General features: G+C 38.9%; 1 protein-coding gene across 1 annotated transcript in view; it reads right to left on the reverse strand.

The window, feature by feature from the left end:
* LOC107587285 (rho GTPase-activating protein 26-like) overlaps window positions 1-14,310 on the reverse strand; it is a 110,112-nt gene that overhangs the window by 23,624 nt on the left and 72,178 nt on the right. The window contains exons 8-13 of the mRNA XM_016275001.1: window positions 12,641-12,741; window positions 9,999-10,093; window positions 6,899-6,977; window positions 5,343-5,379; window positions 5,122-5,187; window positions 2,474-2,558 (exon numbers count right to left, since the gene is read on the reverse strand). Of these exons, the coding sequence (XP_016130487.1) occupies window positions 2,474-2,558; window positions 5,122-5,187; window positions 5,343-5,379; window positions 6,899-6,977; window positions 9,999-10,093; window positions 12,641-12,741 (463 nt within the window). The remainder of the gene's footprint in view (window positions 1-2,473; window positions 2,559-5,121; window positions 5,188-5,342; window positions 5,380-6,898; window positions 6,978-9,998; window positions 10,094-12,640; window positions 12,742-14,310) is intronic.

Below are 14,310 nucleotides of genomic sequence, written 5' to 3' on the forward strand. Positions count from 1 at the left end.
GTTAGCTTTCCACTGCCAACTCCTTGAAAGAGGGGCACGGTAAGCGACGCTAGACTTTTGATCTTGTCTATGAGCCTCAGCTCTAGACAAATCACCCCCCTACAGGAGGATTTGGAGCTTTGAGGAATGAACTTCCTGAAAGCAGCTGATTGCGCTTTTGCCTATCTGAACTTATCCACAAACGCCTCAATGAAAGTGCCAAAAAGTCCAGTAGACGAAAGCGGAGTATCGAGAAGAAAGTCCTTTTCTTTCTTCCCGATGGACCACAGATGATCCACAGATGCCTCTCTGTAGTCATCACAGCCACCATTGAGAGACCAATGGCAGCAGCAGTTTGCTTGGTGGCACGGCGCAGGTCCTCAACTGCATCAGGAGACAAACCTCTGCACTTATCCAAATCCTTCAGCAAGTCAGCCTGCTTATAACACTGCCATGGTGTGCAACGCTCCACCAGCCTGACCCGCTGCCACATACGCCCTGCCATTCAAGCGCGAGGTGGTCTGAAGCACTATGGATGGCAAGGCAGGAATCTTCAAAGAGGATGACTCAGCTTGACCTGCGATCCCCAGCTTCCACAGTGCCTCGACAATAAGGGGGACTTGACCTGCGAGGCGCAGATGCTTGCCTCTCCTCCCTCGAGAAGAGAGACAAACGTGATTGGAGCGTGCTCCTCACCTAGACACATAACGCTCAAGTCGTCCGTGTCCTCGGGTGTCAAAAACCTCTGACATGGAGACACGCACTTCTTGAAATGCTCGCCCGGCTTCACAGACATACAGTAGTACACACTGTTTGCAAACATACGGCTCCTGAAGACAGCAAAAGTTGGTGATGTATTCAGCAGGTGCCCTTTTATACTTCCGGGCACCTGCCTATGACGTCACGGGCCACATGGACCAATAGGACTGCTGTTTTTTTACACATGCTTCAGACACCGGTCATGCTGCACAAGTTCCTTAGAAAGGGAATTGTTGCCGCTGCACTCCGCTCACATACTCTGGACCATATGCAATTATTCCGCTTATACTATGGTTCCCAGATCTTAAATATTTTTCAGATGTTGTATTAAAAAGACATTCATCAGGCTTTTGTCCTTAAAACACTCGTGTGTAGGATTAATTTCTTACGCATCTCATCCAACACCTCCGTTGCTAATTCCAAAACTTAATTTTAGACCTAGTAACGGAGTCTTGTTCCATTGATATTCAAGTATTATGTAAATACATATGCATATTTTTATTTATAAAACTGTACAGTAAATAATGCACAAATCTGTACATAAATCTTCTGTTCCAGATTTTACCACATTATTATTACTATTTTTATTATTTATTTATTGTTTTTTTTCTTTAGTCTTACTTATTTAATTGTTCTTTCTGTTCTCATGTCATATATGTATGTATGTATATATGTATGTACCAAGAGCTCCTAAAAAAACACAAATTCCTTGTGTTTGCACACACTTGGCGAATAAAGCTAATACTGATTCTGATAGCAGACTATTTCAGTTAATAATGAAGTTATTAGAAAGAGAGTGTGAGAGAGAGAGAGAGAGAGAGAGAGAGAGAGAGAGAAAGAGAGAGATTAAGCGTGTGTGAATTGCCTGTGCATCTCTAAACAGTGTTCGGCAGTTGCATTTCTACTAATAGCGAAACTGCAAGTTCATTATCTTCAAGAACTTTTAAGTTGCTCAACTATTTTAATGATAAAATCATCAGAGCAGCGCCGAGAACATGTTTCTGTGCGTGTGCATGTCTCCGTGTGTGTTCGTACTGTATGTGTGCGCTTTTGTAAGGGACAGAACAAAATAGAAACAGAGTATGTTTTCCATACATAATAAAATGTAGTTTTGTGGCAAAAACATGGAAATAATTTGCAGTTTTTATCCTGTTGTTTACTATATTTATTTGCTTGGTCAGTGTTGTTGTGGGTTTTGGTTCTTTGGCTGTTGTAGGCTGTAAGGACCTTTGAAATAACTGAAATTATTTGGTGAAGTGATCTGGACATGCAGTGCGGGCAAGACCTGCCTGGTACTACTTTAGCCGTGTTTCGCTTAAAATAATTGCACACCTTTTAGAATGTTTGTCAGCCAATCAGATTCAAGCATTCAACAGCGCTATAAATAAAGTTAAAGATTATGCCATTAAATATTTCTCATTCTTTAAATACTCAGCATAGGCCTACTAGCTTAGCACACTGCTAGCTTGTTGACTCATTTGTTCGAAGGGACCCAACTGTTCACTATGCAAGTATACTGAGTTTATTATTGTTATTGTTATTATTGTTTTACATGGTTTCTATGTATACTTAGGTTAATAGCCCTGAGTATAAGCAATTGTAGTGCTGATACCTTAGCGGTCAAGGTAACTTTTGAGACTGTGGGAGCCAGTCAAATCAAGACAGGTAAAACATATTTTGTGTAGTATAGCCTGATTGTTGTCATGTGGTCATATGTGAAGGGGTGGGTTGGTACCTGAGGTAGTGCTTTATTGCACTGGTGATGGTCTTGATCTCCCATTCTGTGCTGTTCAGCTCCACATCTGCACAAGTTTTGGGGTCTAGAGGAGGATTATAGACCCCATGGTTAGACGACAGATTTAATTTACCAGTGACCTTTGTTCAACCTTTGGAATTACCAACACAGCACACTGCCAGTACGTGCAAGTAAACAATGTATACAGTGGGTATAGAAAAGAATCAGCCCCCTTTAAAACAATCACATTTTAATGCTTTGCGGCATGAAATGAAGACGGACACAGTTTTTGGTTTTATACAGCTGTATTTACTCAGTGCAACTTATAACATCCAAGTGAAAGATATAACACCAACATATCAGAAACAAATAACATTTTTATTTTTAAATTACAGTGTTTATTCTGTTGGAATATGTCTCAACTAACTTTGCACATCTAGACTTTGCAACATTTGCCCACTCTTCTTTGCAGAACTGCTCAAGTTCAGTTCAATTCGATGGTGAGCGTTTGTGGACTGCAGTCTTCAAGTCATTCCACAGATTTTCAGTGGGGTTTAAGTCTGGGCTCTGACTAGGCAATGCAAGGACATTCATCTTTTCCTCCTTCAATCACTGTGTGCTCAGTTCTGCTGTGTGCGTTGGGTCATTGTCATGTTGGAAGATAAACATTCTTCCCATTGACAACTTTCTGGCAGAGAACAGCAGATTTTCCTCAAGAATTTGACGGTATTTTTCCCCATTCATTTTTCCTTCTATCCTGACAAGTGCTCCAGTCCCTGCTGCAGAGAAACACCCTATACCAGGTGTGGCGAGTATCCCGGTTCCAAATCAGCGTCGCCCTGGAAACGCCGCTCCCACCCCAATCACAAACTACCGCCACCTGTGCGGGATGATTGGCGCAGCTGGAGCTCATTCCCGCAGGCCTTAAAGCCAGGAGAGGAGGCACACAGGAGGGAGGTGGAAGAGGAGCTCCAGGCGGAAACTAATGTCTGTTTTGTTTCTTCTCCTCCTGTGTAGAGACCAGCGACCCTCCGGACGAGTGATCAGCAGCCCTCCACGAGCACCGAGTGACGCACTACCCCCCCGAGCACCGTGTGACCCCGCTGCCCAGACACCTCACCTGCGCACGACGAGCACCACGTGTGAATAAAGCACCCTCCTGGGGGACTTCCCGCAGTTCTGTGTCTGTGGTTTCATTCACCCCGCTAAACGGGGTATTACCGATGCTTTACTGGAGGAATGCTGTTATCTGGATGGTGAGATGGATTGGATTTCCACCAGACATATCGTTTGGTTTTGAGGCCAAATAAAATTTTAGCCTCATCTGCATCAGAATCTTCAAGGTGTGTTTTGGCAAAGCTCAGTCGTGACTGCATGTGGCCTTTCTCGAGGAGTGGCTTCTTTTCTTGCAACCCTCCCATACAAGCCACATTTGTGGAGAATTTGTGATATTGTTGTCACATGCACACAATGAACACTCTTTGTCATAAATTCCTGCAGCTGCTTCAGAGTTGCTGTCTGCCTCTTGGTTACCTCTCGGACCAGTTTCTCCCGGCTCTTTCAAGCAGTTTGGAGCGACGTCCTGATCCAGGGAGGGTCTGTGTTGTACCAAATACCTTCCACATCACTGACCAATAAACCAATCGACAATAGATAGTAAATGACCAATAGACTTCACTGTGCTTCTAGGCATTGATAAAGCCTTTGAATTTTTTTTTTTGTATCTCCTTGTGCCACAACTTTATCCTGGAGATCTTTTGACAGTTGCCACCCATAGTTGACTGTTTGCTTCAGTTGCACTACCAAGGACTGAAATGCTCCAGGAAAGTGATTCTTTTTCCAACTCCGTGATTCCGTTTTTGTATTTTTTTTTTTGACATGTTGGTGTTATATCCATCACTTGAATGTTATAAGTTGCACTGAGTAAATATAGCTGGATAAAACACAAACTGTGTCCATTTTCATTTCTGGCTGCAAAGCAGCAAAATGTGATTATTTTAAAGGGGGTGATTATTTTCTATACCCACAGTATGTATGCTGGCAACTGTGATATTGTTGTCACATGCACACAATGAACACTCTTTGTCATAAATTCCTGCAGCTGCTTCAGAGTTGCTGTCTGCCTCTTGGTTACCTCTCGGACCAGTTTCTCCCGGCTCTTTCAAGCAGTTTGGAGCGACGTCCTGATCCAGGGAGGGTCTGTGTTGTACCAAATACCTTCCACATCACTGACCAATAAACCAATCGACAATAGATAGTAAATGACCAATAGACTTCACTGTGCTTCTAGGCATTGATAAAGCCTTTGAATTTTTTTTTTTGTATCTCCTTGTGCCACAACTTTATCCTGGAGATCTTTTGACAGTTGCCACCCATAGTTGACTGTTTGCTTCAGTTGCACTACCAAGGACTGAAATGCTCCAGGAAAATGGTGTGACGGCATTGCTGTCACTTTTTGCATGTGAAGAGGGTTGCGTTTATACTTAGGCAGCTGATAATAATGGTTCCTTGCTAAGTGAAGCTTTATACACAAATACAGTGGGGAAAAAAAGTATTTAGTCAGCCACCAATTGTGCAAGTTCTCCCACTTAAAAAGATGAGAGAGGCCTGTAATTTCCTTTATTTCTAACAAACAACATGAGGCGTACCTCTGGTTTCTATGGCATAGATGAATTTTTTGACAATGTTGAAGCCGAGGACATCTAATTGTGCCACTTAAATAGAAAGTTCATTGGGAGAGGAAAACAAAAACATCAATACACCTCCGTGGTAAAACAGTAATATAAAACAAAAAGTGTTCATGAAACCAGCACGATAAGCATGTATTATTCTGAGATTCAAATGAAGACTGAAATAGCACCATACTTACTAGCTTCATTCTGGCTGTCACGATTCAGGGTGTATACCTGTGAGACAAGACATTTTGGTCAAGTTTGTGGCTGTTAATACAGAGCAGCTTTGGAAGAAAAAATATCTGCATAACAAGTACAATTTAGTGATACCAGATGAGAAGCCATCACAGCATGCAATACCACTGCCTCATTTGTACTATTTTACATGCATAATCTGTTCGCTAAAAGCTTTCGAAAACAGGCTTCATCACACTGAAGGAGCCATTTAGCATGCTAAGACATCATGGTTCTGTTCCAAAACCTAGTGAGCTGCCTACATAGGCAGCATTTTTATTGATATCTATCTATCTATATCTGTCTATAATCATGACAACCCTCAGAATAGTTTAAGCACACTGCTGTGTGCATGTAAGATTTGCTGCTGCTGCATGAATAGACATACATAAATCTGGTAGCAGATCTAGACAGGTGGAGCTGGGGGAGGTGGAGGATTTCAGAAGAACTGCACCATTTAAAGTTACACGACTGAACTAGTTATTTAATCAAAACCAAATAATATTGATAAGAAATATTCAAATAAATAAAAAAGTTAACTATTTAAAGGGTTAGTTCACCCAAAAATGAAAATTAAACTTTGCTTCCTTTGCTCCTGTTAACATATGTTGGTTTTCACGAGACTCACTGGCACGTGCGCAACGCTGACCTCATACGTCATCCACCCGGAGCTGCTTCCAGTGTACAACAGTGAGCGCAAGCTACATTAAAGTGATTATTACGTTTTGAATATGGATATTTTTCTTACAAAAACGCATTGATTCGCTACAGAAGGCCTTTGTTCACCCCCCGGAGCCGTGTGAGACACTTATTTTTATGGATGGGCGCAGTTTAATTAAGTGCTTTTGGACTGATGCATGCAACACCCGCTGAGTGAAAGATCAAAGACAATTTTTAATATGATTCGTCTGAAAGAAGAAAGTCATATACACCTAGGATGACTTGAGGGTGAGTAATTTATGGGCTAATTTTCATTTTTGGGTGAACTAACGCTTTAACAACATATTTGTGTGCTCTATGAATTTTCATGCCGAGAACAGCCTCGCGCTGTTAGCTTAGCAGCATTCTAACAGCAAACTCTATTGAAATCAGTTTGTTGAGCGTCCTGCATGTTTTTGTGATAAGCACTATTTGAATTGTTGTCTTCATCAGTAGCTGATGAGGTCCCATTCAATTAGCATGCTGCCCTTAAAGGTAACGGTCTATGTAGGTAGTATACTAGCGAGGCAGCTCACTAGATTATAGAACAGAGCCTAAATCCTCCTACAATACATTACAAATTCAATTATGAAGCCAACACTCAACTAAACCACTATATCTGAATTCATATTCAAAAACAACACAGGCTAAAGGCCTTAACATGCATATTTATGAGACGCAATAAGCCTCATGAATATGCATTCAAAATGAGAATACAGTTTATCTGATGCACAGCAGTGCCAAGCATGTAAAAATCTCTTATAGTGAACGATATCAGATCTGAGAGCGAAACAAATTTCCGATCTCTCAGACAAAGTACCGGTTCTCTTCCGTCCATGGCTTCCATCCAGAGTCTGCGGTCTTCCTCTGACTGCGCCTGCATGGTGATCATGCCAGGCCTGAAACACGCACACACGTCCAGGTGCAAGCATACACAGCGGTACAGTCAACATGCACACACACACACACACACACACAATTCTCCTGTTATGCATGTATATATTTACAGTTGGACACTCTTAGTAGAGCATTTGTGTTCTAGGACAATTTATTTTTGTAAAATCTACAAAGACACCCTTAATTGTATTAAATTGTCACTTGTAGTGGACTTTAAATCTCAAAAGTATTGTTAAAAAACTGTACTTGCAAATAATATAATACTAATGATACTAATACTAATAAAGTGCCACTTGGACTTAAAATGCACTTAAAGAGTTCATTTCTAAAAGTAATAATGTCAATGTAAAAGTTGTAATTTAAAGAACAATTTAAATGATTATGTTTTAATAATATTTTGTCATGTTTTAAAGAAGTACACTTGTTTTGATGTGTTGAACATTAAAGCACATCTAAAGTACTTGATTATAATTTCAACTGGGTTTAACTTAAAAGCAATTAAGTTCAACTGATGAACTCTTTCAACTAAATAACATGCAATTAAGTGTTTGGAAACAATGTATTATTTTAAACTACAGTATTTCCATAATGAATACCCTTTTTAAAAGTATGCTAAAGTGTATTGTACTTCTGTTTCACAATTGCAAAAGCATTCATAGTTAAAGAAACACACATAAGTCATTACCATGCTAACAAACGTAGATATACCAGATAATGAAGATGTTATTTGAACAAATGGATAGTATTTCATGACTTGCAAAATGACAGTACAGACAATTCAGTCCTATTGATAGGTATATAACATTTAGCATATAACAATGTAAGAGCCAGTATATGCTGTGTGTTGGTAAACCTTTTAATATTTCAGTATGGCAGCTCTATCAGTAAATCAGTAGTACACACACTCACACACCATTAACTTGTGTGACAACTGAAGGTTAGGCCATGCCAGGGCAGGAAGAGTTATGGTAATAAAACGGTGCCTGTTTAATTGAGTTTGTGCACAGGAAAGCCTGATAGACTTACGATGTGGTAGTACACTGCTGCTGTGGAGGGCAAAAGCAGGAGGCTATTGCAAAATTGCAACGTGTTTTGTGTAAAATACATTTGTGAATAGTTAACTAGATATTTTTCCAACTTCATCATGACACATCGACACTGAATCATAAGGCAACATAAGCCACGAAGGCATTGATGTGTTATACACATTCATGTGCATGCAGTGTCTGAAAATGTCCCTCACTAAATGGCCAAAGTAAAATGAGTGAATTCACTCACAGCTATAGACACTACATAGCATTACCCTATTCTTAATTACTATTTTGTCTAAACGTGATTATTTTCTTTTTAAAAATATTTGAATAAATGTTTTCACCTGAAAACAAGTAAAAACCCTATATATATATATATATATATGATGTTCAGTGTACTGCACATTATATAATGTTTTGACATCCACTTAGAACACCTGAATCTGAATGTGACTCTTTATACTGAGACATATTTTCTGAAAATCCAGCTAAATTTTTATTAAGAAGAATTTTTAAAAGGATTTCAAACCACATGCACATTTGCTTTGCATTAGGTGTATAAAAGTCTGATTTTTCTTGTTTTCAGTCAAATTAAAACATAAATATATATATATATATATATATATATATATATAGAGAGAGATATGATGTTCAGTGTACTGCACATTATATAATGTTTTGACATATCCACTTAGAACACCTGAATCTGAATGTGACTCTTTATACTGAGACATATTTTCTGAAAATCCAGCTAAATTTTTATTAAGAAGAATTTTTAAAAGGATTTCAAACCACATGCACATTTGCTTTGCATTAGGTGTATAAAAGTCTGATTTTTCTTGTTTTCAGTCAAATTAAAACATAAATATATATATATATATATATATATATAGAGAGAGAGAGAGAGAGAGAGAGAGAGAGAGAACTAAAACTACATAAATTAAAACGTTCTGAAATTATACTCCACTGGTCAAAAGTGTTGAATTATTAGGACATTTGAATGTTTTTGCTGCATTTGTTTGATCAAAAATACAGTAAACAGCAATATTTTTTTAAATATTATTGCAATTTAAAATAACTTTTTTAAATAAAGGTTCTGTTTTAATATGTTTTAAAATGTCATTTATTCCTGTGACGCAAAGCTGAATTTTCAGCAGCCATTACATCAGACTTCAGTGACACATGATCCTTCAGAAATCATTCCAATAAGCTGATTTGGTGCTTATCATCAATCATTATTTGAGCTCAGTTATGAATATTGGTTCTTATTAATATAAATCTTAAAAAAAAAATGTTTTTTTAAACTGTGATACATTTTTTTTTTTAATTCTTTGATTAAAAGACAGTTCAAAAGAACAGCATTTATTTGAAATAGAAACCTTTTGTAATATAAATGTCTTAACTATCACTTTTGAATAAACACAGTTTTGGTAAACTTTTGACCAACAATGTATATATATCCTGGATTATAATTTCTCTTACCCTACTTGTTTTAAAAATGCAAATTTAACAGAATTTAGTAAGTTTTATGCTTAAAATTCGAATCGTAGTGGGGAAAGAAACAATATTAATTTAAGATATATTCTCTGGAGATAAATCTTATTATGTGACACACTTTTGCTGGGAATCAAGACTAAGATTTTTTTTTTTTTCTTTTGCTGCAATGTGCAAAGCGTGATGTAAACCCAGCATTACAACACTGTGTCATCAGGGCTTAGAGCATCTTTTGGCCTAAAGGTTAAGTGTAAAGTAATCAGCTCCCTTCCTCCGCCTAAAACCCATAAGATGGCCACTTTATCTCTCCCCTCCTAGTTACTGCAACAGTTTTAACAGGTCGAAGCTAGTATCTACACTGCACTCTCTTCATGCCTGGCAGTCCTAGTTCAAATCTCCACCTCCTTTCCTGAGCAGCAGCCAGGAAGTGTGTCTCCCGCTGAATGTTACGAGGACCAAAGCGCCATCAGGTGGCAGGTATGCACACAGTCAACTCACCGGTCCACGGCTTCAATGTCAAAACAGAACCTTTTCTCAATGGAGTCTGTTTTCCTTCTGGTGCAAGATTTGAGCGTAAAGCTTTCCTCATCTCCCTGAAAAGAAAAACATGGTTTACTAAAAGCCCACATTTTGCCACCACATTTTCAGTGTTTCACTTATTTCACTTATTTTTATGTGAGCCTGGACGGCCGATGTGTCAAATGTGACTAGATGTTCTATATTTACCAGCTACACTGTCATCACATAAATGATATAATAAAGTGTCAAGTCACTCCCTATCTTCTTGCAAAGTGTGGCCAAGGAATGGGTGTTCAAATGCGGTCAGCTATTTTTATTCCAACACTTCAAAACTCCTTTGCCGACTAGCAACACATTACACGCATGCCTCTGGAGTTCATTACCAGAGCGTTGTCGTTCTCTCCTGCAGTGTCCTCTTCACTTACAGTCTAATTGTTTCTATCACATCACCCTGCGGAGTGACTTCTCTCTAGTTTTTTTTTCACTCTCTTCACATTCCAGAAAAGGTGACAGCATTATGCTAGCGCAAGGACTAGGTACTAAACAAACTGTGTACGCTTACAGAATGCAATGTCTGGAAATGTGAAACAAGGGTGCCTGGGAGTACGCACATGAAACTAAAACTGACCAAAGGGACTCTGTGGTCTAGTCTACACTAAATCTGCAAGACTGCATGTACACAGTAAGTGTACCATTTGGAACAAAGTCATGTTTTCAGTTCTAAAAGCATTCAGGTATTCACATTTAAACCAGGCACTTCACATGTGCATCCTGCCGCTATCTCTTCCCAAGTTAAACCATGCACACGCACCCGGCCATCCACCTCATCTAAAAGAAAATGTGATTCATCAGACCAGGCTCCATGGTCTAGTTCTAATGCTCACGTGCCCATTGTAGGTGCTTTCAGCAGTGGACAGGGGGCGTAAGTGTCCTCTGCGGCTATGCAATCCCATACACAGCAAACTGTGATGCGCTGTGTGTTCGGACATCTTTCTATGAAGTTTTTCAGCAATTTGCTCTTCTGTTTGATCGGACCATATGGGCTAGTCTTCGCTCCCCATGTGCATCAATGAGCCTTGGGGGCACAGATCCTGATGCCAGTTCATCGGTTGTCCTTTTTTGCACCACTTTTGGTAGGTAACAACTACCTTACTAATTTTTGAGAATTGGTCCCCAAGCTAAAGTGTGACCCAATGTTATTCACTTCACCTGTCAGTGGTTTTAATGTTGTGGCTGATCAGTTTATATAGCTCGCTCATGAAAATATGTTGAAGATTAGTGGACAGGCAGTCAATTTGTTATCTGACAATTAGTTTCCACCGTGTGCTTAAAAATATGAGTTTGTAATTCCTGCTTGTAATCCCTCTGGTCCATTCGCCTGCTAAGCCTCCAGTATAAGTCTATTTACTGTAAACATGTTCATTTTAACCATCTGAAGGATGAGCTGAAATGACTGCTGTAACTGGCATGTCAAAGATGCAATACATAAATATTGGGTTGAAAAAAACCCCAGAATAATAAATGAAAAATTTGAAAACTTTTATGATGTATAGAATGTTTATTGTTAATCTTTATTAAGCTGGGACAATATGTGTGTGTGTGTGTGTACATAGTGTGTGTTCAGTCTGGTTCTCATGAAAACACCTGGAGATTTGGTTTGGTGCTCACACTGCAATAGTGTTACCCATTAAATATAACTATTAAAAAAACTAAAATAATGAATAATAGTATTATTGCACTTTATTTAGTTAATTTTTAAAAATAAAATAAACAAAGTAATAAATAAAGTGTGATAATACTATTATATTTTTTTATTAAAAGTGAGTATTAAATAAAAAATAAAATTATTTTATAGTACACTTAAAAAATACAATGCTAATATTTACATTTACATTTTTTTCCTTCTTTTTTCCTTTTTTATTTATTATATGAATTTTCAACATTTTCAAACCTAAAATCAGCAAGCTTTTATTTTGGCGGGTTGCCAGCAAGTAAGTATGCACTGCTGGTTTTAGCGAATGCCGAGTGAAGCGCGTCACTGAATGAAGCGTCCCAGTTTTGCATTTTGCTGTGTAACGGTTCAAATTCCAACTCAAGAATCAAAAGAAATTGTTTAAGTCGGAAATTTACCTACATTAAATTAAAAGCCTTTTGTTTCAACAGATTGTGCATTTCCTTGTAAATATGTCAGCAATAACATAAACCATGCAAACCACGAAACAATATAACTCTGCATTCAATTTATAATCACAATAAAACACGGTTTCTGTTTGCTTTTCTCTTGCGATTGGCAGGTTTGTGTGTTTACCAGAGGGGTGGTAGTGTGTGGTCGGAATGTAATCAGGCCGCATGCAGTCCCTGGTGCGAGAGTCGTGCTATTGACCCTGCGTGTGTGGCAGTGGAGAGTGAGACGGGCACAGAGCCAGGTGCCGATACTGGTGCCAGCTTAACGATGCGATACGCAGCTTCTCGTGCCAAGATCAGAGTCTTGTCAGCATGGGGAACAAACTTGTGGCCTGTGCCAGCATCCACTCTCCAATCCAAAGGTTACACATACTGTTGAGTGAAAGGGCACGAGAGGGATTGTATGTGACCGAGAAAGAGAAAAAATAACTACTTACATTTTTGGCCCCAGATTTCTGATCAAACAGCATCATGGTCATGCGTTTGGGCTCTCGGTGATAGATGCAGTAGTACTTCACCCATGTGGACACGAAGGAACCTGATTTGGTATAAAACAGGGAGCCATGTAAGAAAAAGACAGATAAACAGCAAATGGATCACAGAGCTTTAATTTAATTCAGTGTTCATGTGCCTCCAGGAACAGGGATGGGAAACACTGTTTTAAGCAATGTGTGATAGAGAAGGAGAGATATGGTAAATGCTTTGAAGGCTTCGACTATGTGAAACTTTGAAGCAATTGTGGAAAGGAAAAAAAACAAAAACTGAGTGAAGTGAAATTTAATACTGAGCAAGAGCATAACAGTTGCCGTCCATTTTTTCACCATCGTTGGTTCTTATTCATTTCTTAATAGGGATTTCAAAAAATCTTCAGTAAAGAGCTAAAAGCCATGTAATACCAACACAGGTTCATCGCAAATCATGTACAAAACTTCAAATACGTAACTATATGTTGAACGCAGTGCAGTTTCCAGTTGAATTTTGAACACTGGAGGCAGTAAAACACCAAAAAAATGTATTCCTTTTCACACAAATTATGATTACCAGAAAATCAATTAACAAGGACTTATTTTCATTCCACTTCTTTGCACAATACTTTGCTATCACCTTAAAATACCTTTACCATAGTGCATGATTTCTAAACCAATATATTTTAATATGGATATCACATATTCAGCTGTATGTGCATGGATTTTCTGCTTTAGTAAACTTGCTTGGCAGCGCAAGGGACCAATTCTCACTATTAACTAGTTGCTTATTAGCATGCATATTACTAGCATATTGGCTGTTTATCAGTACTTATAAAGCACATATTAATGCCTTATTCTGAATGACCATATTCTACATCCCTTAACCCTACCCCATTGTGGCCAATATCAGATTCCAGTGTGAATGAATGACGGTCCGGAACTGACCCGCATGTGCAAAACGATAACAAGACAGCATGAAGCGCACTGTCATACGGAAGTAAACATAAACACTGAGGCCACTGAATTAAGCTTTTTAGCGTTTATTTATAACTGATATGTCACGGAAGCAAGCAAATTTGTGAGCAGGTGATAAAAAGGATGAAAATGAGGGGAAATAGAGCAAAGATTTTTAATATTTATAGTACGACCCCTTAAGTTTAGCTTGTATTGAGCTGTCTCTCTAATACACAGTAAAAAAACACCTCACTGTCTCTCCACAACTGTGTGTCATACTCACAGAGTGAACAAAGAACTACCGGTATGTAAAATCTTTAGAGTGAATCCTGTCAGAGCAGAATTATGACAAATGTCGATCTATAGTGGCATAAAAGTCGCATTAAATCCGATTTGACCATTCAGACTGAGGTTGCATTGCACATCTGACCTGACTCGGATTTAGCACCAAAAGGCTACATTCACACTGCAGGCAAATGTGGCCCAAATCTGATTTTTTTTGCTCACATGTGACTCAGATCTGTTTTTCTCATGACAGTGTGAATGTCAGGATCATGTGGATTTCACAGTGTTTGTGGAGTGGATTCTGGTGAGAAACGGATCGCCTCTCACCATCACTCCTGAGGATGATCTCGCCAGATCCACTCTGGACCCAGAGCCCAGCCCACCATCTCCCCGCTGTGCGG

The sequence above is a fragment of the Sinocyclocheilus grahami genome, unplaced genomic scaffold, assembly GCF_001515645.1.
Source record: "Sinocyclocheilus grahami isolate Dianchi unplaced genomic scaffold, SAMN03320097.WGS_v1.1 scaffold91.1, whole genome shotgun sequence".
Taxonomy (NCBI): Eukaryota; Metazoa; Chordata; class Actinopteri; order Cypriniformes; family Cyprinidae; genus Sinocyclocheilus; species Sinocyclocheilus grahami.